The following is a 26309-nucleotide window of genomic DNA, read 5'->3' as shown; positions in this document are numbered from 1 at the left end:
GTTTCATTGAAAAGGAAGTGAAAGACATTGGCAAGCTCTGTCGAACTGGAAAAATTTCTGAGTAAAAAGTTATTTTGAAAATTAATTTAGAAGTTACTATCTAGCATTAATAATTATCTAATCAATTTACCAAATGTTAGACTTCTGTGAAAGTATGTAGGTAGAGTATTATACATGTTTATTAAATAAACTGCTATGCAAATGAGTTTTAGTTAAAAATGGAAGATTAGAAAAAAATAAACTTTTAGAGATTTTGTTTGGCTCAACTTCTAATTTGTCAGGAAGATCAAAGCTTGCAGAGTGGGCACATCTATCTGCTAATGAACCACTTTGAAGACTTTCAGACCTTATATGTCAATTTATTAATGCTTTATTTATCAATATGTAATTTCTATCAATTTTTCCTCCAAGAATATCAACATCTATAATTTTATATACTTGAAAATAATTCAAAATTTAAAGTTATATTCACTATGCTGAAAAATAAAAACTTTTTAATTTGAATAAAAATACAAATGAGAATGTTTCTAACAGTTCCTCATCAGGAGCATCAGGAACTGGATGAAATGTTTTATTACTGCTACCACTGCTACTGCTGCTTGAAGTCTTTGACATCTTCATCTGATATTTTTGAGAAATATGACACCAGTTTAAAATTCAATAAAATGACTTTTTGATGACAGTTGAAGAGAAGCATTACACATCAAAATTTGTCACCAGTGGCAACAAAAATTATTTGTTTGTTTAGCTATTAAAAATACTTTGCATTTGATTTGAGTTTTATAGTCATCTTTTCATTATATAATTGTAACAAAAATATACGGCTATGATATAAAAAAAATAACGATAATCATGACAATAAATTGAATAACTAAAATTTAATTAAAATTTATTTTAAAAATTTAATTTGCTTAAATATTACTCCTATAATTGACATTCAACTATGAAATATTGTGCAAAGATCAAATAACATTACACAAAAATAGTTCTTGGGACACGTCGTTGCCATAACAACAGTTTTTAAAAGTAAAAAGTGTAATGAAATGTAAACAAAAAACAACAAAACATTTTATGAAAAAGTTTGTTTAATCTGCTAAAATTTTATTAAAAAACTTTATTTTATTGAACGTCTATCTTGATAGATGTGAATAAAACAACCTCTAATGCAGTTGTGAGTATTTTTCAACTTTTAATTCAAGTTAATTTTAAAATTGAAATTATAAGTTTTTTCAATTAATTTTTTTTAAATTTATTATAATAAATTATTTATTTAAAAATAAAAGTTTTAAATAATAAAAAACAAATATAAAATATGTTATATTTGAAAACTCATTCAATTTTACTAATACTATTCACTATTGTATTAGTAGTCTAACTAAATTACTTAATATAAGAAAGTAATATTTTTAGTTTTAGTAATGAAAAAAATGAAAGAAATAAAAGAAATTGATTAACTGTATTTTATTATACAATTACAAAAAAAACAACGTTTTTTAAATAAACTTTTGCAAATGATTTTAATTTTAGGATTGCAAATGAAAAATCAGCATCTAGCCCATTCAGAAAAGCAAGAGCCAAATTGGAGGGATATGTTTCTAACCTGATCAGAAATAAATTAATTCGAGCTGACAGACTAAAAGAATATGAAGATTTATTGATAGAATCCGAAAGATGTTTAAATTCTTTTAAAACTCAAAATAGCAAACTATTGGAAAAAAAAGTTTGTAATGTTTAGATTTTAATGTAAATTGTTTAACTAATTTTTTTCATCAAATAAGATCAAATATTTGAATGAGTTGGATGCCAAATATCCAAAATGGGCAGAAGAAATAGCATTTCATAATAAAGGATCGTCAAATAATGTATGATTTTTGATGTTGTTTCAATAAAATTTCAGTTTAAAATTTATTTTACGTATTTTAAAAGAAGCCGATTAAAATGGTGTCTTCACATAAGAGGGCTAAACCTTCAAAAATAAAAATTAAGGTACCTTTGAACAAAAAATATAGTCGAGATAGCAGTAAAAAGGCTTCACCAATACCCTCTAAAGCCAGTAATATTTTCCTTGGTTCTAAAAGCAACACTGACAGTTTAAAAAGTACGGTGAAGATTAAAAACAGCGACATAAAAGAATCAAAAATTTACCGATCACCGTCAAACAATTCGCTAGCTGCAAGTACTGTAACGTTAAGCGTCAGTCCGTCACAAGCCTCCTACTTGCTGCCTTCCTATCATCCAGACAACCTTTATAAACACATTCATCTGAAACAGCCATCCAAGCAAGAGATCATTACAATAACAAAGAGGCATTCTAACAATTGTGCTTCTAAACATTCTCAGCTTAGTGATAAATCTCCAATCAAGTTGGCCAGTCACAGCAGCAATAAAACTTTAAAAAATTCGAACCATTCAACACCATCCAGCAGGCAGCAAATTAATTCAATGAAATCTAACGACTCTAAATCAAAATCTAGAGTGACAATAGTTAACGAAAGGGATTACAGATCCGTATCAGGAGCTTCGACTATTTCTTATTATGATAGCTGCAATAAACCTCCGAATGCGAATGTTAGTGAAATCGAAATTGTTTTCCCCAAAGGTTCTTTGTCAAACAATAAAAACATCGAAAAAATATCTTCTCTGATCTGTAGAATCATTAAAAGTGACCACACAGACGGTCGCGATAGTGAAGAACAAAAAAGAAAAATGATATGTCGTCTGCAACAGATTTTAAAGGACATGGAAGATTTGGCTGCCAGGAATTCGTTACACAGCTCTAATATGGCTGTTTGTGATTCTGATGTTCTGGAATATGACGAAGATTTGAGTAGGGAGAGAATGCTATGCAGTCGTTCTACATCGTCGAAACCTCCTGCAAGACAGTGCTATGTAGTCGATAATTCCATAAAAGATGATTGTTGCATCGAACATGTTGACTCTTCGAAAGTGAAACCTTTAAAAATGAAATCAAGTCTCATGCAGAACAAAAGAGAAAGCGCCATCTTCTCAGAGATTTCGTCTAGTTCAACACTGGAGGGCAATGCTTTTTGGTCTTTTGTGCCTAATGATATTCCAAGTCAGTTTGCAAGACTTTTCGCATTGGTTTTCTTTTATATCTAATTACTCGTTTTTTGCATGAACATATTATTCACTTAATGAATATTTTGTAACTTTTGGCGACTCGCAAAATTTACTTTATTTAATTGTTTTGAAGGCAGGCCATTAAGCCACGTCTCTTTCGTAACAAACGATCATCCCCAACATCTTACCAACCACCTGAGTGAGTACTTCCCTAAAGATAATTTCTCCATGAACTTTGATGCATCATCAGCAGTCACGAACAGGCATTCTTTTCAGAATGAATGCAATTTTGAAGAATGCGGAAAGTTTCCCGAAGATTTTTGTATAAGTCATGCGCAACCTATCCTACCCTCCTACAATGGGTAACTTTACAAATAAATTATTCTGATTTTTGGGCGGTTTTTTATTTAGTAATGGAAAAATTATAGTGATTTTAATTAGTTTAGTTAAAAATCTTCATTAACCAACTATCGATAACTAAATAATCATCTCCTTCTCGATCTTACATTCTGCAATTTGACTAATCAATTTTGTCTACCAACATAAGAACTAACCAATCAAACAAACAACCAACCAACCAATCAGTGAACCAAAAATTAAATTCAAGTTCTCTAGAGTTGACGTATAGAGGTTTCTTATATCTGCTTCGTTACATCGAGAAACTTTGCTTAAAGAAGTGCGTATACACGAGGGATTTCTACAGAACCGTGGCTCCCAATCTGGCCACAAAAAATCACATCATTGGGTTTGTACTACTGTGACTGTTATATCGAATACTACTGCTAATGTTATATCATTATTGCTATTTTAATAAACATTATTGTTTACAACAACAATATTTTACAATTTATTATTATTTTTTTTATTATTTATTGAAGCGCGGCAAATTGCAAACGGCCTATAGACAAATATCACTCGGTGGCAGTGACGATGGTTTTGTTGTGCCATATGCAGAGCTTGATTAGGAGGTCAAGGTCGGCCTGCATTTTTGACGATGTCCTTTTGGATGAGTGCTACCCCACGTTCGAAATGATTATGTTAGTGATGTATTGTAATGTATGTATGTGCGTGCGTGTGTTGTGCTGTGTGTATGTGAGTTTGCACGTGTATATTTGAACGTAGAATGATGACAGTCACTAGCAAACATCAATGCATTTATTAGAAACTCCATAGAGCCCTGCTTGAAGAAATTATGGATTCGAATTTTCCATCATCTACTCATTCTCTATAGAACTTCTTCTATCTGTAACGAAACGATCGTGAAATCATTCGTACCTATGCTTATTCATCCTACATCCATTAAGTATAACCAGGTCCTTTAAATTATTATGTATTTATACGAATGTATTTATATAATTTATATTTATATTTATTATATATTTATATTATTACGATATGTATTTATCCATTATCATTTTAACGTTTTAATATATTAAAATCAAATTTTATTGAAAATAATTAGATAAGACAGAAATTAAATAAAATTAATTTTCATTGGCAAGCCGTCCATTTGTTCGTTCATTCATTTATTCATTCATTCATGCATTCATTCATGCATTCATTCATTCATTTATTCATTCATACTTTCCTTCGTTTAGGCAATTAGCATACTGATGATGCTATTGGATAATTACGACATCAAAAAATCAATAAGGTCATTCTTAGTTGTAACAGAAAAATGATGACAATGATGACGATGACGACGATGATGGCGTTTGTGATGACAATGATCCTAGCTATAAGGAAAATTTTTAACAATAATGAAAATGATAACAGAATAATGAAAGTTTTTAATATTGATGAAAATGATAACAAAAAATGATAATCACACACACAGCTACGTTGTTTTTCATAAACCCTACAACAAAAATTTTCCATTCCAACGACAGCATCGTATCCAGGCAGATGCAAACACTGGGCGCCACCAGTCGGAATGTTGATTCGTGTGCATTCGGCGCTGATGATGACGTCGATGATGACGTCATGCCAATGAACGGAGTCAAGAAACCTCAATTCTGTATGTCGTTATTGTTATTAGTAGTGAAAAGATCACGAAATAATTTTCTTATTTCAAGTTTTTTTAAATCACTTACTGTATTTGTAGAAGATTATTATATATTAAAGAATATTTAATTATTATATTTAATTATATTAACTAATTAATTTAATTAAATTTTATTTTTTATTTAAGAATATTTTAATTTAAAAATTTTGAAAGCCTCATCTAGATTAGACGGTATGGGAGGGAAAAGAAGGAAATTTGGACCATCTCGGATCTCCTTCAAAGACGAGGTGACTATTCGTAACTGGAGCAGACAGGATCAGTGTGGCTGTTGTGATAGGAGGTGTCTGGATAGGGAACATCTCGATGTGCACCACTCGTACAACGATAACAACAACATTCGGATTTCCAGGGATGGAATGCCGATGACGTTTAATTATTATGAAACTGAAAGTGATGATGGCGACGTTGATGGAGATGATGAGGTTGATGATAAACAGGATGAAGAAGATGAAGAAGGTGAAGATGATAAAGATGAAATTAGACAGAATGATGGTTTAACATCTGATTCTAATGGGAATGTTGGACACAACGATATCTATAATGATGCTGATAATGATGAGGATGATAAGAATGATGATGATATGGACGTTGAAGCTGATATTGAGCGAAACTATAAGAACATGAACGATAAAATTAGCGTCGGTAAACACAACAAAAAACTGAAAAATAGCCAAAGTAAAACAGGCAATAAATATATTTCTGACGAGGAAAACCTATACAGAGTTGATATTGAGAATAATAATTACGATAAAAAACCCAACGAGCGCGTAAAAGATGATTCTAAAAATAAACTTGAAACAAATCGTGAAGATAATAATTCAGCATCAGCAAAACAGCGAAAGAGTAAAAACCGGCAAAACTCGAATGTGCTGCCCGATGCATCAAACTCTAGTACGCTCTCGAATAATAAAAATAAATTGAAAAACATCAAAGGAGATTACAAAAGTGAAAGTGAAAATGCCGATCGCTCTTCAGCACCGGTCCGTAATGCCTTCAATAGTAGCGACGTCGAGACTGTTAGGGATGTTCCAACGACCGAACAGGCAAGTAAAAAAATTAGCAAACGGCCAAAGATTGAAGAAAAAAAAATAAGAACAAATCTTAATGAGGTTATCGACTCAAAACTCGAAAGCAGCAGCAGTAGCGGCAACAAACTACAATCACGTCCGCCTTCCAATCCACCAACACCACATCTAAAACCATCATCTTCATCACCTCCAAAACCGCCAACATCATCATCATTATCACCAACTTTACCGGCACTGGTTCCCTCAAGACCTAAGATTTCCTCCTTTTCCCCTCTTCCTTCGTCTTCAACGAATCAAAAGGCTGACGGTATTTTGACGGGAGGCAGTGATGACGTAGACATAAATGCATCACGTGATTTGTTGCAATCTTCTAAGAGTCTCGGTGCTAGCTCGGTGATGGGTGACATCACATCCCTGTCTCGTTCGTTTTCCGTTAATTATCATGAATGTATGAACAAATAAATAAATAAATGGATGAATTAGGAAAACGAAAAAAATGAATGAGTAAAAAAAAATGAATAAATGAAAGATAAATTAAAACGTTATTATTTTGCGGATCAGATGAAGTCTTTACGTCGAAACATAATGTGCACATTTTTGTATCTCTTCACTATCTGAATGTGTATAATTTTATACTTATCATTATCAGTGCAGTCAATTTAAAATATTTAAATAAACTAAAAATAAAGTTAAATAAGGTATAATTTAAAAATTTCAGAAACCGAAGCTTACAGGAAAATTCTATCTGAATCACTTCGTTCTTCCCAGGACGGCAAGCTGGATGGAGAACACGAAGGCGATGTTGACGACGACGACATTGAGAAACAGTTCAAAAATCTATCTATTAACTCAACATACGTTATGTTAGTTCACTTTGTGTGCTAAAAAATGTAAATTCTATAGCTAGCAAATTGAATTTGTCTTACAACAAGAAATAGATAAATCGTTTACTAAAATTATACAAACTTTGAATATTCAGTGGACAAAGTTCAAAGAGACTTCTATTTAAAAAAAATAATATTACCAAAATTAAATTGCAAATAAATTAAAACGTCTGAAGAAATGAAGCAGCGGTTTTTGACGAGAAAGTTGGTAAGTTCAACCTGCCGAACACGACTGCCAACACGCCATACAACACGTTGAATACAGTCAATAGTACCTCGCCTAACAAGTCTCCATCCATCCTGTTAGTATTTCACGATACAAACGAACAAATGAATTGATGAATGAATGAATGAAAACACAATGAACGAACAAATGTGGAATGAATGGATGAAAAGGATTGATATTTGGATGGATAACTGATAAATGGTAATTATGTTATAATTATGCTATATATAAGATGTGATAGTGATTACCTAATTTTAGTAACACCAGATATTAATGGTAATATATTTTATAAGAGAAATTTTAATCAATTTTTTTTCTAATTTAGAAATGACACTCGGCCAAAGTTCAACACACTTAATTCTTCTAAAGGCATGTTTAAACATTTTCAATTAATAATTGATCAAAAATCACTTATTAACAACTAATTGATTTGCCCATTTATTACGAAGGGTTTCTTAGTTTATTAATCTGTTGGCAATTTATTCATTAAAATAACATGTGACGAATAGCAGCATACAATACAGGTGCATAGGAGCAAACAAACGCAACGTACATTTAGGTAGGGTATGCTATAGTTGGGAGTCTGCGTTTGAAACCTGCTACCGCAACATAGGACTCCACGTTCTAACCATTTAGCAAATAAAGCATCCGGATAAAAAAAACGTTCAAAATCACTTTACTCTATAAATAAATCTATATTATTTTGCCAATCACATCATAATGAAATAATATTAAAATGATTTCAATTTTTCAACACGTGGCAGAACCTGGATTTTATTCTCCAAGTTTTTCGAAAGCCAGCGGAGAACATAAAGGAGAGGAGGCTGATGACGACGATTCGTGGACATGAAAAAAAACAATCTTAAAAAACACAAACGAATAAAAGTTAAACTATTTTTCCGATATTTATATAAAGATGTGGCCATTCTAATGTTGTGTTTACAAGTACGTTCTATGCATCTATCAGAAAAAGCCAACCATTTTCAAGTCCTCGTTAGTATAGTGGTAAGTATCCCCGCCTGTCACGCGGGAGACCGGGGTTCAATTCCCCGACGGGGAGTGTCTTTTTATCCCACGGCATGTCTTTATTACGCTGTTTCTCCTAAACATCAATAGGCGCTATAGATTTTTTATCGATCAAGTATGAAGAAACTTATTTTATAACGGGAGATTTTTATCCATTACATATTCAATCAATTAAGATGCGCGGTTGAATTTATATTATTATATAGATCATTACTAGATTATATAGATTATTTACAAATTAAAATAATAAGGTAATCTTTAATTTGTAAGGAAAATTAAGACAGATTGTAAGAGCTCTTTATTCAAAAAGATATCACAGCCCGTGTATATGTAAAAAACGTGTATTAACATTTAAAAAAAAATTAATTTATAAATAAATGACGAGAAAAAATAAGGATATGTACAAGAGCCGAAACATAGGAGTAGATATTTCATGCTATAACGTACAAATGAAATCATTTTCGTAATATTTTGTCCCTTTTTATGCTAAAAAGTTGATCAGAAAACAGAATAGTAAAATAATTCAACAAATAAATGAAATCGTGCGTGTCGTTGTCAACACATATAAATCAATGAACCGACAATAAGTTAATGGACAACAACATCAACGATACGATGATAATCAAAATGATGACATAAAATTCGTTGAAAGAAAGCAAATATTAGCACGTCGTCAATTAACAATTCCAAATTATTTACATTTTTTTAAGAATAAAGTTTTGAAAATAAAAAAAAAACAAAATTACGAACTGTGCAAATATTTCAACAATGTTAACTTAATAGAGACCAACATCTGAATTTGAAAATGTTCGTACGATGGTCGATGGCATTTAAAACAAAAAAATTACAGAAAAAAATGAAAATCATGAAAAAAAATGTTTAATAAATATTAGAAATAAATAAGTTATGCTTTATAGAATTACTCTTTTTAAAAGAAACGAAACAATAAAAAACATATGACAAGAATTCTAAAGCAAACAAAACAAAAATGAGTAGTAATATAAATTAAATTCATTTATATATAAAGTAAAACATTGAGCTATAAAAACCCAATTTAAAAGAATTAATCATAGAGCATTTTCAAGGCACTTCTCAACATTCATAATGCCCTGTAACAATTCATAAAATACTCCATAGGTGTCAGAATAAATGTCCAACTGATTTTGAGGGAGGGCCGTACAACCCCCCCTGGCAAGCAAGAAGTTGCTACTGATTGGATGGAATTGTAAGTAGCATTCCGACCAGAACTTAATAAATGGAACGCTGAAACTAATGGACGAAAACTCAAAAACGGGTGACGTGATGTTCTGACAGAGACTTGAGTAGCTGTAAATTTTCTGGCCATTTAATATGATGGCAGATTTTTGATGTTGAACATTTTGCGGAGGTTTGCTCTTTGAGACGTTGTTTGACCCCGAACTAGGCGCTTTCAACGTACCATTGTCGCTAGAATTTGCAGACAATTTTAAGTCAAGTTTAGCTTTATAATTAATATTTTGAAATTTTATTTTGCTAGGATCGAAAACGGGTGGCCAATCAAACAGTTGGAAGGTTCCTTCCTTGCTTATCTGACCAATCAAATCAATCCATGGATTGTCGTACGAAGCATTTGGTTGGTCGTCACGCTGATAATTACCGTTCAACTTTTGTTGTGAGAAACTAGATTTTTTAAGAGTTCGCAAGTTGTTGAGGTCTGGTGAATACGAGTGTTCGCCGAGTTGATTCGACTGAGAAATTTGTTGCTTCTTAGAGAATGGTGTTGAGTTTGTTGAGTAGGACCTGGTGCTGTTCAGTGACATCATACTGAATTTGGACAGCTGAGATCGGCTGGACTTCAACGTGTACGAATCGACATCAGTTAGCGCTAGATAACTTGGGCTAAACATGCTCTGACTCTGAACGGATAACTTGTTATCAGATTTTTTCATTTGCTTCTTAAAAACTGTGAAATCCAACTGACTTTTCCTCATCAAGGTTCCATCAACACCAAGATCCAACTCGCCCCTCCTCGAAAGCGTGGCAGCAGGACTGCTTCCCACGTTGTTCTTCCTATGCATTCGACTGCCATTCAAGTTGTTTCTTGAGAGATCTATCTGGCATTTTAATAAACTGTAGTAGGAATCTTTTGGTGAATCGAATAAAAAGTCCCTGAAGTAGCCACAGCAGACGGCGCTCCATACTTCGAGCAGATAGTTGTCGTTGAATTGGAAAGATGACGGTCTTAAGGATAACATTTGGTGGACGCAATCAAGGAATAACACGAAAATTGGACTCTGAAAAAGAGTTGCACTACAATTTAATAGGCATTTAAAAATTCCATCATGAATTTCTTAAAAAAACGTTATTTCAATCATCATGTTAAAATGCAATTAACAAAAAGGACAATCTCGACAATAAATAGTAATCTTTGATTGAATGAATTGTCATAAAAGATGTTCAAATTTAATATAATTATGTTGTAGAACAAAACAGAATTTTAACGACGTTCACCTGTTGGCAATTATTTGAGTAGGAAAAGTACTTCGAACTGCTCCTGGAAACAAATTTAAACCCCATGGCGATCCATTCCTTCTTGACCACACCCTGAAAGCCTGAAATGGTACGACACTCTTCATCAAGCATCAGTTGCACGAGACTTGATATGAGGGGTGACAAATCATTCGAGGTATACTCTGGTTTGTAGGGAATATCAATTGAGTTATTAAAAATCCGCATTTGTGATCGTTTTGACAATTATCTCTACAATTAGAAGTATTTTTCTAACTGACTGGAACGTTCTTAGCTCCGTCTAAAAAAAATTTATATATAAAATTTATAAAGAATTGACTACAGTAAATAAAAAAACCTTTTAGTACTACAGATAACTTCTTACTGGACATTATGTTTGCGACATCTTTCGCGAGTAACAAACACTTGCTAACAATGTCCAGCCATTTGGTCAGTTCCAACTGTGAGAACCACCTTCCATCTTGAGCGAGCACAAATGACATCGGCGTTGTTGAGTCTTGTTAAGTTGCAACAAACATTTGTGTGGTAGAAATTATTACAATGATGGCCACAATGTACACTTTGATGGTTAAAATAACGTTAAATGCAACCAACAATAATGATTAATAAACACAATGGCAAAAATGATTAACAAATTATTGCCATGTCAAGAATGATAAAGTTGGTGATAAAATGGTGACATTAGCAGCCATAAAACTCACCACTGCTTCTCAATTACTCGTCACATTCACATACAGTCACAAGCACTCACCGTACAAACATATCTGCTTGAGAGCAGTGTAGGCTGTCCGGATATCATCGGTGGACGGAAGGTAGCTGATGAGGTCGAATAGACGCGGGAACTCCCGCGACGGATGACTTTGTCTTATGCTATTGAATATTCTGTATAATAATACATTAATGAACCGGTGATAACATGTTACATAACATGTGTAAAAAATATAAAATATATGTGTAATGTCCTTCTCTCTCTCTCTCTCTCTCTCTCTCTCTCTCTCTCTCTCTCTCTATCTTAGCAAATATAAATCATATGTATAACTTATAGCTTACAATAGTGCGTTTTTATTTATTCAATAAAGTAAAAACTAAAAAACTAAGCCTTATATCAATTAATAAATTAAGTATGAAAACAGTAAAACAGTAGATGATTAATGCCATTAGATTGCCCTGTACTGTTTGGTACAATATAAAACAATACACAGACAAGAAATGATTTTCACTTTTCACGTGAATGAATATCTCAACTTATCGACAATAATACATTGATAATACAGAACACCAGACTAGTACAAATACAAACAAATACCGGACCACCAAAATACAGACTTCTCTTCTGCATTGTCCTCAACGCCAGGGCTCCTGTAGGAGACGCGCAGCAGGGCTGTTCTGGTTGGTCGGTGGGTGTACGTCCAAAACTGTTGTATCATTTAAATATAATAATAATAAATAATAATAATAAATAATAATATTAATAATAATGATGATGATGGTGATGTCACCGAATCGATATAATAAAAAAAATATCAATAAAAATAAAAGTTGATTAAAAAATATAATAATAAAAAAAAATTACTATAAATCTATTGTTGACAAATCTGGTAGCCATGTCTACAACATCTTTGGCGGACAGCGATGATGGGATGACGAAACATTTAGGCAAGCTGAATAATAGAAATAATAATAATAATGAGAACATCTTTTTATTTTCTAACTCCAAATACCAAATATCAATAATGAGATAATTATAAAATCCTATTAGTCTAAAATGCTCGTCACTGCAAGTGAGTACATTTTAGAGGGGCTGGTTTAATTGTTCAATTGGGGTTCAATTATTCTTATTATTTTGGCGTTATCTATCTTTCAAATTTTATGATAAACGTAGAGTTGCAATAAAGTTAATAAAAAGACAATAATATATTTGAAAGACAATAATATATAATATATATAAATAATAATAATAATGATGATGATAATAATAATAAAATATTAATACTTCCGTCATCACCATAATTATCACTATAGTTACAAAGCTATTAGCATCAACATTTAACCATCATCATCTTCATCATCATCATCGTCATCATAATCATCATCATACCAACCATCATTATCAAAACCGTCAACGTTATCTAAACCACCATCACAATCTACATCACCATCATCGTCATTATCATCTTCATCATCATCATGACCTCTCAGCTACATGGAAAGATTCATTGCATGTTACGACTTTGTACTGAGTTTCTTCATACTTCTTCAGCAAGTTATTCCAATATGATTCCAAATTGTAATCTGACGATGATGACGACGAAGAAGATGAAGATGATGAAAATGACGATTTAAATGATGGTGAAGATGATGATTGATGAAGATGAGATAAATTAGGGAATATACATATAATGATTAATTACATTAAGATGGTGAATTCGTATGGTGAATATACAATGAAGATACGAGTGAGTGAACCAAAAACATCATCATAGTTAACAGCTGCTGCCAACGTTACAGCTAAAAAATACTCAGTAAATAATTGAAAATTGAATTTTTAAGAAATATCTATTACAAACATCAATCGATCTACAATATTTAACAAACTTTACTCATTCATTCATTTTCTCCTTCATTCGTTCATTCATTTTTTCACTCATTCGTTAATTCATTAATTCATTCATTCATTCATTCCATCATTCATTCATTTATTCACTCACTCATTCACTCATTCAGCCAGTCAGTCAGTGAGTTAGATAGCCAGTAAGCCAGTCAATCGATCAATCAACTAATCAATCAACCAATCAATCAACCAATAAACCAACCAAACAACCAACCAACCAATCAATCAATCAACCAACCAACCGATCAACCAACCAATTCATCCATTCATTAATCAAAGCACACACCCACAGATCAGCCAATGAACCAACCGCTGGCAAAATTATCATCCCAATGTTTAGAATTGACCATGATTGATTCATATTGGCTGCTTGCCACCGCTTCAATCAACAAATACACCAACTGTCAATCAAATTTAAAATTATAATCAATAATAATAATAATAATAATTATAATAAATAAAATAATTATTAAAAAATAAATATACAAATAATAATAACTATAAAATATAATATGAGCAGCAGTAATATAAGCAAGACTTGAAAAAAGTTTAATATAAACATTATAATAGAAGTAAAAAAATATTTAAAAACACACTAAAAAATTTATGCATGTTTGTATTGTATTGTATATATATATATGTATGTGTGTGTGTATAAATATATAAATATATATATGAGTGTGTGTGTGTGTGTGTGTGTGTACATGTGTATGTGTGTGTATGTAACAATATGCTTATAGTGATAAAAACCATAAAAACAACATAAATAATGTGAAAAGCCTTTGATTGTATGACTAAAAAGGCGGTAATAATAAAAAAAAATAAAAATAACAACTATAACGGATAATAATAATAATATCATCGCAAACACGCTCACATAGAGACATATATTCAAACTTTGTTAGAATCATCCTCGCTAGATGCGTTCATATCAATCAGTACTGTTTGAAAAGTCTGCATAGGATGTATGTACGTTGGTTAATGTATGTTTGCGTGTACACATGTTTGAATGTTTGTATGCACGTTTTTAAATGTACATGTTTGTATGTTTTTTTTTGTATGTTTGTATAGCTTTTGAATAATTGTTTACGTAAATGCATATATGAACAAACCTATTTATGAACAAGAGTACTTTTGATGTTAGAAAATGTGTTAATTAAAATGTGTGTGTGTGTGCGTGTCTTGTGTTTGTATGTTTATTGGATGTACGTTTGTTTCTTTGTTTGTTTTTATGTATGATGTATGTGTGTATGTCTCTTGTTTGTATGTTTTAAATATGCTTCTCAGAAATTTTGTGTGTATGTACATGTACATGCATGCATGTAGCACAATGGAAAAATTATTTTATTTATTTACCAAAATTTTAAAAAATCATCAATATGGATGGATGTAAAAATTTTTCAAACGCTTGTGTGTTAACATTTTGTCATAAAATTTAAACTACGGAATAAAACCTACATTCACCAAGCAAGCATTTGCCGAGGGAAGCTTGTGATGTTTAAAACATTCAAACACCAAAATGGTGATCAGATCAGTACTGCACCTACTAACAACATAACCTCAACATTCCAAAGATAAATGACACCATAAACAGCATCAACAATAACATCAAAAATAACAAAAGTTACATTAGCAACAACGACAACAACGATAACAAACAAACAAACTAACAAACAAAATAATGGAATGAAAGAAGATAAAAACAACACCAACAATAACTTTCATCAACACCAAAAAACAAAATCTGCTTCATATCATCATTATCATTCCTTTTATTTAGACCACAGTTCCATATCATCATCATCATCGTCGTCGTCGTCGTCATCACTATCACCACAATCATCATCATCATCTTACTTTGCAAGTAATTTCAATTCTCTCTACTTTATTCTTTAGCAAGAAGCCAGGCAAGAGGGATTTTCTCTTCCTTTTCTTAACTTAATATTTCCATTTAATAATTAACCAATTACTATTGTTTTTTTCTATTATTATCATTATTATTATTTGTTATTATTATTATATATTATTATTATTATTGTATTGTTATTATTATTGTATTGGTATTATTATTATCTGTTCGTTAAAATTATTTTTATTATCCTCAACATGCTATTATAACGTTAACAAGAACAACAATAACAACAACAACGACGACGACAACAACCACAACAACAACGGCCACAACCACAACAACAACAATAACAGAAGCAGCAACAACCGCAATAACAACAATAAAAATATTACCCATGGTGTAAAACCAATTACCTCTCAATTATTATCATTTAAATAAGATACAACAATGGTGATAATATAACTCATGATGAGAAACATCATCACCACAAAAATTCTCAAATAATTGCTAAATAAGCCAATAAAATACATGGAAAATACACAAATATAGAAATAAATATACACACACAGATACACAAAAGACACACACAAATAAGTGCCTATAAACATATACTATACACCAATACACACACGTGTATACATGTCCAAACACGCAGATATATACATATTATCACACATACATGCATACAAGCATACATACATACACACACACATACATACATTCATACACACACAGATACAAACGTACACACTCACACACGCACACACATACATACATAAATACACACAACAATATACAACATACTTTTATAAACAACATCTATGTTGTATAGTATGACGTCATAATCGGTTATCACGTTTCTTATGTTGTCCTTTAATGAATAAAAATTAAATTTAATTTAATTCCATGCATATGTATGTGGTATGTGTATGTATACAGTTGAACATGTATATGTAAGTATACAATTGTCCATGCATACATATATATATATATATATATATATATATATATATACATATATATATGTATATATGCGTCTGTACATCTAACCAAATAATAATGATGGTAAGGGATAATGTACATACAAAATGCACACAGTTAAATGCCACAAGAAGGGGAGCCTTGTGAAATGAAATGTGTACATAACCCCAGAAATACACTCATATATATAGTATACACTCACAAAAATAAAGCCACAAACAATTACACACACACACACACACACACCACATACTCTAACTGCCATACATGCACATATGTTTATAATTAACAGTACCCGCAACATACACACACACCACTAACGCTCGCATACACACACACAACACACACACTCTTTTTTTCCAAGCATAATTTTAACATATGCATGTTTTATCTAGGCATGCGTGTATGTATTGTATATCTATATTATTTATATACACAATATTTACATAGGATATGAAAAAACATAAGTATTTGAAAAATTTAATTTAATTATTTGAATTAAAACTACATGGCAAATCTAAATAAAATATAAATCTGATACAGATGGTGATGATGATGAAGTTAATGATGATGACTGATGATGATAATGATGACAGATGATGATGAAAACGATGACGGCATTAATGATTATGATGTTAATTACCATTAATTAACTAATTAATTAATTAATTAATGGTAATTAATCATCAACATAAGTGATAATAAATAGCAATTACATTTCTACTTATATTAAGAATCTAAAGAAATAATGAATAAGAAAATTATTTGCTTCAATTAAAAGAAGAGGAAGAGAGTTTTGATAATGATGATGGTTTACAATTATTTCTATATAATTATTTTTTTTTAAATAATAGTTTTTTTAAATTTAGTTTTAATCAAAAATCTCTTAAAAAAAATCTCCAGTTATATCATAAAAAACTGGCTTAATTAAAAATTTATATTAAAAAATTTTTTACTTACAAACAACTAAGATTTTTTCAAATTCACTTTAAATTTGAAAAAGTAAATACAGATAAAATAAATTTACATTGACTTCAATAGCATCTGGCAGAAATCTCAATCTGAAGTTTGTAAGTAGAAGGCTTCCTTTGATGTTCTGCTGATGCTGATATTCCGTTACATTGTTGCTGTTGTTGTTGCTACTCTCAAAATTTGTTACCCATACAACATTTGGGCATTCTGTAATGTCTATCTCACCTGTGAATAAATTTTTACTGTTTTGTATAGTTAAAAGTAAAACTTATAAGATAATTTGTTCAGAATAAACAACCAACCTTCAAACCAAGATAATTCATTTTTCGAGTTATTAGCCTGGTTGGTAATACAACAAATATTCGAGTTAACTTATAACTTTCAAATTTTTTAGTAAGGTAAAGTAAGTAGGATAAAGCAAAGTAACTTTGCTCTATCTTACTTACTTTGGAACTTTGCCAAAGTTCCACAAGTAACAAAACAAAAATAAATTTTTTTAAATTTCTTTGGATAAAAACAAAAGAAAGAAAAGATCCAGACAATTTGAAACCGTACAGAAAAACACATCCCCACACTAACTTGTTCCCTGACAAGACTCACGTCATCATTAGCATTCTTGTTGGAGCTTCTTAAGGAGTTGTCATAACTTGATCTGGTGGATGATGAGATGGAAGGAGTCTGCTCTACTAAATCCATTTTCATTATTTACACGAGCAACATAGAGGTAATAAATAACTGAAAATAAATAATATAATTAAAATGATTTAATTAAAAAAAATGAAGGTGAGGTGGAAGAAGTGGAAAAAATTAAATTACAATAAGCTTAAAACAACTGTTTACTAAAAAAAACTAAGTGGAACGAAGCAACTGCAAAAGTGAACTCAACATTTTTTTAAAATACGAAGCGCTTAGTGCTTAGATTTTTTATTTTAGACTGAAGCAAGGGTTCGGTCTCAAGTATACTCCGACTTTGATCAGCCTGCAAAATAAATAACTTTGGCTCGACATTACATTATTTGCTTGGGAATTTGCTCTTGCTTTATTATGGAATCGTAACTTGATATTTTGAGTTTAAAAACCTCAGAACGCTATTCTTCCCGTTCCCAACTTATGGATATGTATATCCATGCCCAACCTTCTGCATAAAATACATTCGGCCTCCCATCGACCGACACCTCCGTACTTTTAAATGAAACGCAACAAGCATTTTGATTTAGAATAAAATCTGTTACATGAAACATCTTGAAATAATTTAAAATAAACTACGTGAAGAGATATAATTTATGATAAAAAGTAACAATCAACAATTTCTAGTTCGAAATACATCAACACATTTCATAAATCTAAAAATATGTATCAAAACGTCATCGCCGTATAATTAGATAGTGGTATACATATACATTAACAAATACAATAACGTGAACAGTAAAATTGAAATAATTTAATAAATGTGATTCCTGAAAATAAAGAGTTTTCAACACAGTAGTACAATTAAACTACAACTTACTGATGAAAAATACTTAACATAGTTATATCATTTTCATTTAAAAGCAAGAAATTGCTGACTCTATATATAGCTTGCCAAGAATTCTCGGACAACTGGAGCATCTCTTTCTAGTTGACTGATGTTTAGCTTGATATTCTCCAAACTTTGTTTGATATTTCTTTCAGCAGATGGTGCTGGGTGGACTTTGAAAAACTCCTGGGCAAAGATAGAAAATTAAATTTGGTCAAATAAAAAAGGGTTTGATATTTGCAAGGAAACACATCGTGAAATAGAACAAAAACAGCATACTTCAATATCTTTCAGGCAATCTTCAGAGGCAAAATCTTCAGTGGTACCCTATAAAAGATGAGAAACATTCAAAAAATGTATTTAGCCGGCATGAAACTTCTAATCCAATAAAGACATTTAATAAATTTGAAAATGAAAGAGCAGACGATAAACACCTTGATAAGACGAGCTAACAGGAAACCTCCTTGGTATCTTTCATGCAACTCATTCCAGTTCTTTTTCACAAATTTCCAGGCCAAATCACGACCTTCAGCAGATCCTGTCACACCCAAAATTCCAAAAACAGTATCTTGAGAACGTACATCTTTCTACATGGTGTAAAAATTTAAAAATTATGACAGAGAAAAAAACATTTCCCAGAGTAAATAATACTTTGTGAACTTATTTTATAAATTCTACAAGATCAAATTTTATGAAACAAAGATAAAAATGATATGCATTTACAAACCCCAATAGCAAAATCAAGAACTTTGTTAATGAGATCAGTTGACTTGACAGAACCGAGGGCTCTGAGGATCCTTACTTTCTCTTCTTGAAGGTCAGCAGTTTTGTACAACTATAAAAAAAGAAGACGTGAATACTTATAATGAGACTCATTTAGGCTTAATTAGTGCTGCAGTACAATAACCATCAAAATACATTAGCAGTAACCTTGTTGAACAAAATTTATTTAACAACAAATCAATAACAACCTTCAATAGGCTTTCAAATTCTTTTTCTCCACCATGGCCAAGAGCAATGCTGTAAACCTTAAAAATATTATAGAATTCATGCCTTTTTAAATGCTGAAAAAATAAAAAGTAAAATGAAGACACTTATAAATTTATAACAAATGACAATCCATAACAGCAAACCTCACTAAAAAATTACAAATTGAGAGAATTATTAGAAAAGAAACAAACTCACAGCTCCTCTAAGGTCACTGGAGAGTTTTACTCCATCATTACAATACTGCTCAAATCTCTTCTTGGCCTCTTCCACCACATCTTTATCATCATTCCTACCTAACTGACTGATCACTAAGCTTCTCAACATTGCAGTCAATGGACCTGAATGAAAAAACCAAGCATAAACTATTATTAGGTGAAAATTAAATCATCTTCTCCTGAACAAAAAACTGGGTGAAGAGTACAAAAATAAATAAAAAAGAGAAATGAGCTGGCATTATATGTAGCAGAACTAAAAAAAAAATGATAATTAAAGAAAAATTAGAGAAATAAATGAAGAAAAAACATACAAACAAACATTAACACAAACCTTCTGACTCTTTGGGTTCCCATCCAATTGTGCCCATGATAGGAGTGAACAATTTTCTAAGGAATGCTTTGAAGGAATCATGGAAATCAGTGTACTGGTAGAGGATGGAAAGATTGGCAAGATTGGAGGTCAAGTCTGTCCATACTGTGTAGTTGTCTTCATGAGAGAATGAGCCAACCACTTTCAATACATCATCAATCTTGGCGACACTGGCACGACACTGCAGAATTAAATAGCGTTAGATGCCAATTTTAAAATATTTTTTCTTAATTCACCAAATAAAGAAGACTGAACAATAACATTTTGTTTGCTTAGCAAAAAAACAACAAAAGTGTGTGTTCAGAATCACTACAATAGAACGATAAAGCCAAATTTTTTAACTAAAAAATCTGAATTCCCAGAAAAATTCATGCTATTTTATTAAATCTTAAATATATAAAGCCATCTAGTTTAACCGGTTAGAACTAGATAGTTACACTTCAATAAAAAATAAAAACAGAACTGACGAACCAGAGCAAAAAGATCGCTTTGTAGAGAAAGTCTATCCCTTGGGGAGAGAACTTTACAATCGAGTGATGAAATCAACTGACGCAACATGTCAGGGGCATAATGAACTCTATAGAATCCAACACCACCAACATTCAACTATTAATGTTTCAAGATTAACAATTAATTGCAACCAAATAAATAAAAAAATTAAATCAGGCAATCACGCAAATTTTATTAGATAATATAGGTAAATTTTTACAACAGTATTTCTCTGTTGATCCAGTCTACATTATTTTTATGTAAACTTTTTAAATTTTGTCCACCTATGAACAAAAAGATAACCAACAACAAATTTAAAAAAATAAATAACCAGCTTAACAGACCTTAACCCATTCATCAGACTTGACATTATCAATTGTGATCATTTCACTTTCACCTCTTAGCACAAATTTGTGGACAGGTACAGTTGGACTTGATTGAGTGCAGATGGTGATAGGCACCAACCAGGTTTGATCTGTTGTAAGTAGTTTAAGGGTTTATTCTATTCTTAGTCTGTTGAAAAATAGGATGACGAAAATCAACAAACAAGATCTCATTTGACATGCCAACTAAAGCATCATTAAAATGATCAGCTATTTGGTAATCAAACATATCAACCAACAATCAGTCAATAAATCAGTCGGTCATTAATCAGCCAATCAACAAATCAATCAGCCAATCAACAAATCAATCAGCCAATCAACAAATCAATCAAACAGCCAATCAATCAATAACTCTTGACAATACTTACTTTCATGACTGCCATCAGCAATAAATCTTTGCTGCTCCAATTTCAATTGTCTACAGTTTTCTTTCATCTGTTGACAAACCTGTAATAAAAATCCAGTCAATTATTCAATATCTATTTTTTTATCATTAACACCACTCAGAGACCTCTGTTAAAGGCTTATCAATGAATGTTACCTTAAATTCTCATTTTCTATATCCATATCACAGAATAAAAACAATTTTATAATTATAAGAGGCCCACTCTGAGCAACATTAATGCAATACGACATCATTCATAACCTTAATGACAGGATAGCCCATTTGTTTGGTCCATGTGCTCATGATTTCGTTGATGGGCTTGCCACTGGCCTGTTCTAGTGATTCCCAGAGATCTTCAGTGAAGGTGTTCTTGTACTGGTGCTTGGAGAGGTAGGCATGCATACCAGCTCTATAGTCCTGAGGTTGAGAGAGGTGTTCATACGTATAAGCTACAGGTTTGAATTGTATAGGCTAATATAAAAATTTTCCAAATTTCGAACTTATACATAAATAAGAGTATATGAAAAAACCTATTTAATTTAAGAAAATGTGAAAGTAAAAATCTTAGAAAATAGATATTTTTAAATGATGTATAATATAATTAGCAAACCCTATCTCCAATGTAATCATGCAACATCCTGATAACTGAGGCACCCTTGCAGTATGATATGGAGTCAAATATTTCATCAATTTCTGATGGGTGGCCAACTGCTACCTACATAAAAAATCATCAGTAAGCATAACTCGACACAAAATGAAGAAATTGTAAACAGAAAATCAAAGTTATGTCAAATATAACAAATGAAAAATACTCAAAAACATACTTCGATTGGATGACTGTTTTTGAGAGCATCTAAATTGAGAGCCTCGCTGAAATCAGAGCTTGCAAACTGTGTCCAGATGTCAAACTCTGGAAAGCAGTGGTCAACACAGAGGTACTCAATCCAAGATGCAAACCCTTCATTCAACCACAGATGGGTCCACCATTCCTAACAAGCAGTTATTTGCAGTTCTATTTAATAAATGTAAATTCCTTAGTTAATATACAAAATGTACCATAAGGTTAGTAAAAAACAACACACCATTCTTTTCCAAACAAAGATTTTTAAAAATTTAGATTAAAAAGACTTAAAGAGAATTTAAAATAACAAAATACTGCAAACAATTTTGAAGTCCTTAAAAAAACTACTTGTGACTAACCATGGTTACAAGATTGCCAAACCACTGATGAGCAATTTCATGACCAACAACCAATGCCACTCGCTGTTTGGTGGCAGTTGATGAATTGCTCTCATCGATCAGCAGTGCCGTCTCACGATATGTTATAAGGCCCCAGTTTTCCATGGCACCAGCTGAAAAATCAGCTATTGCAATCAGGTCCATTTTTGGAAGAGGGTAAGCAATATTGAAGTAGTTTTTGTAGAATGGAAGAGTTTTAGTAGCAACCTGAGTTTAGTTAAGAAATTGTTTTAGATATCTGCTTGTAATAATTTGAATCAGAAAAGAACTTAAAAACAAAATACTTTAAAAATCAGAACAAATTGTTTGTTGTAAATTATCAGCAGGTAAAGTTAATAAAAAAAAAGTTTAAAATTAAAAAAAACTTACACTCAATGCAAAAAGACCCTGTTCCTTTTTGCCCAAAGGAGTATAGACTCTGATCAGGACTCCATCAGAATCCTTCTCTTCAACATAATCATACTCACCAACAACCATGGCAAGCAGGTAGGTTGACATTATTGGACTTCTTTCAAATGAAACTGTTTTCAACTTATTATCTTCATCTTTGGTTTCTTTTTTTACAGGCTGTTTAAAAAATTTGTTAGTGAAAGGCCAAAAATATTTACAACATAATATACAAAAAAACAAGCCTCCAAAAATAATTAAAAAACAAATGCAGAAAAGACTTCAGCTCTGACATACCATGTTAGATAATGTAACTTTATCTTGTGGAACCACCAAAGTGATGTCAAATGTTGCCTTGATAGCAGGCTCATCCCAGCACGGAAAGCATTGCCTGGCATCTGTAGGCTAAACGTTATATTATTTATTACTTACATGCACATTCTTCAATCAGAAATACTTCGAACTGTAAGTACTAGTGAAACAATATCATTCTGAACAGAAAATTAAAACAGAAATAATTTTTAATTATTAATTCAAACAAGAACTATAGATAATAAAATGTTAAAGGTTAATCTCTCTCTTTTGCCTTTGCTTCAGAAGTTTCAACGACAAACACACACAGCATATATGAATAGCGTGCAAACCACACATCATACACATTGCATATGAATAGTCTTAATGTTACAAAATAATTTTGTAACCTGATGTAACATAAAAACAAGAAAGATACACTGTATTAAGAACAATAATCACCTCAAACTGGGTTACAGCAGCATACTTTTCTTGACCAGCAGGAGTTGTGTACTTGCTTCTGTAAAATCCTTTCAACTTATCATTCAGCTCACCAAGGAAGTTTATAATTATGTTGCCTGGTCCTACCTGGAATTTGTTCAAGCATAAAAATTGAAAATGTAATAATATTCCCTAGATTGTACACTATAGATATAACTTTTCTAATGAATGACTATATAATAAATTGAATACTAAAATTATACACCTTCAGTTCTTCTGGGAAAGTGAAAGTAACAGTTTCATCTTCTTTTGAAAAACTCACTTCAACTTTGTCAAAACCTACAATGACATTTTATACCATACAAAAACAAATAAAATGCATTCATATTTATTAAAAAAATTTTAAAATAAAAACAAATGAGTTTCAACAAATCAGGCTATTAAGTTTTAGTTTTGTTTTGTTGCTACAATATACAATCTAACATTATTATTATCATCTGATAATTGCATTCATTAAACAAATTATCAGATGGCAGATAGGATTGTCAAATGCAAATGATCATTATTTGCACCAAATCTGATTCTGTTCTAATAGGTATTCACTTTTTAAATTAATGTTGCATTAACAATTTAAGACTAACATTACTAAATTAATTTTAGATGCACCATAACTATTTGTTAAAGCACAATATTATTATAATTAGGGATGCACCGAAGTTCGGCCCCGGCCAAAATCCGGCTTTTTTTCAAATCCGGTCGAATCCGGCCCCGGCCGGATTTAGGGCTGGATTTAAGCGTCTATCAATTTTTAAAAATGTTAGAAATAGAAAAAAAAATTTTATTGAATTCAATTAATTTTATGTCAATAAGTTAATGGCTAAAGCTAAGCTAAAGGCATACATGACACATAATAACAACATCACTAATTGTGAGGTGATCTGGACAATTTTCTTTATGCTATAACATGGGTTATGCATAAATTATAAGCTGATCTTTGTGTAAAAGAACTTGTGCACGTGTATGTACTATATATTGATAATTGCACATGACGGATCATATAGTTACATTATATATATATATAAATAAAGATATATATCTATATATATATATATTTAGAGAGAGAGAGAGAGATACATAAGCACATAATTTAAGAACATGGTATGTTAAAGGTTAGGCTAGGTATACATGACACATAATTACAACATCACTAATTGTGCAGTGAGCTGGACAATTTTCTTTGTGCTTTAACTTGGGTTATGCAAATATGCATAAATTATAAGCTGATCTTTGTGTACAGAATTTGGCATATCACACAACTTATTCATATATTTGAATTAAATAACTATTTGCTTGGTGTTATTTTTTGATGTTCAACATGTAGATAACCGTAAATGTGAGTATTTTTTCTAACATATGTAAAATGGTAACTAAAATCCGGCTCCAGCTTCGGCCCCTGCCGGTTTTTGAATTTCAAATCCGGCCAAGTCCGGCCGGATTTGAAAAACCTGAATCCGGTGCATCCCTAATTATAATATAAGCAATCCAAATTTAACTGTTTATTTGTACTTTGTTCTTGAGATTTAAAAGCAACTTGAACAATATCCAAGCTGACACTGTTCAGCATGACACTCTTTGTGGGCGCTGAAGTCTGTAAAGTAAATTGACATGACCTTTTAAAATAATAATTGAAGACCCTTCCTTGCAAACAACATGACTAACAAAAACGAACTTCACATTAATTTTGTCACAGTGAATTTACTTAAATAAAAATTAATCATCTTACTTCCACACTGATGTCTGCCTTTCCCTCAAAAGTAAATTTTTCTAAATCTGTCTTGAAAGTGAGATCGTAGTTAACAGGACGAACCACTGTGGAAAGGCGTTCAAAAGGTTTTTTGCCTTCCATTTTTAATTTGTATTTGTATAGATTTCTACTTTTTTGAGCAGTTTTGACAGACAGAAACCTCAACTCAAACCTACAGAAAAAACTAAAAATAGGAAACGGAAGTCGTTTGCCGCAAAGTGTCATTATTCTGTCATGTGTGTTTAAAAGTTCATCGAAGCTAAAGCAATGTAACAGGGTTTAATCTGGCCGTCAAGTGTCATTAACATGGCAAAGCCACCGATTTACATACCTTGTACTTGTAAACGTTCGGATTGCCAACCATCCACCATACAGTTTAATGGTTAGTTATTGTAATGATATTAAAATATTACCACAATTACACCACACGCATTTATACACATGAGCGTGATACCCACTTATGATAACGTACTATATATTGTATATCAAATTCCTACAAAGTCTATTGAAAAAGATTACTTCTTGTGAAAGTCAAACAAGTGATTTATTTGAAAAATATTTATTT

The 26309-nt window shown here is 31.4% G+C and overlaps 3 protein-coding genes across 3 annotated transcripts; 1 reads left to right on the top strand and 2 right to left on the bottom strand.

Annotated features, from left to right (window-relative positions):
* Positions 1-1938: 1938 nt before the first annotated feature.
* HELRODRAFT_175170 (hypothetical protein) lies at positions 1939-8150 on the top strand (the record flags this gene model as incomplete). The annotated part of the gene is made up of 11 exons (XM_009022605.1): positions 1939-3076; positions 3667-3826; positions 3960-4055; positions 4244-4394; positions 4680-4735; positions 4971-5155; positions 5273-6595; positions 6893-7037; positions 7235-7360; position 7734; positions 8049-8150. The coding sequence occupies 11 exons, from the start codon at positions 1939-1941 to the stop codon at positions 8148-8150; spliced, it is 3483 nt and encodes a 1160-aa protein (XP_009020853.1).
* A 1227-nt stretch (positions 8151-9377) lies between these two features.
* HELRODRAFT_175169 (hypothetical protein) lies at positions 9378-17930 on the bottom strand (the record flags this gene model as incomplete). Its single annotated transcript, XM_009022604.1, has 10 exons — positions 9378-10583; positions 10801-10982; positions 11156-11314; positions 11570-11700; positions 12145-12204; positions 13011-13110; positions 16086-16152; positions 17290-17459; positions 17537-17573; positions 17814-17930. The coding sequence occupies 10 exons, from the start codon at positions 17928-17930 to the stop codon at positions 9378-9380; spliced, it is 2229 nt and encodes a 742-aa protein (XP_009020852.1).
* An 871-nt stretch (positions 17931-18801) lies between these two features.
* HELRODRAFT_175168 (hypothetical protein) lies at positions 18802-25846 on the bottom strand (the record flags this gene model as incomplete). Its single annotated transcript, XM_009022603.1, has 20 exons — positions 18802-18936; positions 19030-19077; positions 19185-19337; positions 19478-19585; positions 19722-19814; positions 19936-20078; positions 20287-20506; positions 20797-20931; positions 21159-21289; positions 21566-21644; positions 21844-21999; positions 22193-22297; positions 22407-22571; positions 22783-23028; positions 23191-23388; positions 23506-23613; positions 23962-24087; positions 24206-24279; positions 25507-25588; positions 25724-25846. The coding sequence occupies 20 exons, from the start codon at positions 25844-25846 to the stop codon at positions 18802-18804; spliced, it is 2628 nt and encodes an 875-aa protein (XP_009020851.1).
* Between the last annotated feature and the right edge of the window lie 463 nt (positions 25847-26309).

This window comes from Helobdella robusta, assembly GCF_000326865.2.
Source record: "Helobdella robusta unplaced genomic scaffold HELROscaffold_32, whole genome shotgun sequence".
Taxonomy (NCBI): domain Eukaryota; kingdom Metazoa; phylum Annelida; class Clitellata; order Rhynchobdellida; family Glossiphoniidae; genus Helobdella; species Helobdella robusta.
Note: the sequence above shows the minus strand (reverse complement) of the source record. Positions and strands in the feature narration are given on the sequence as shown.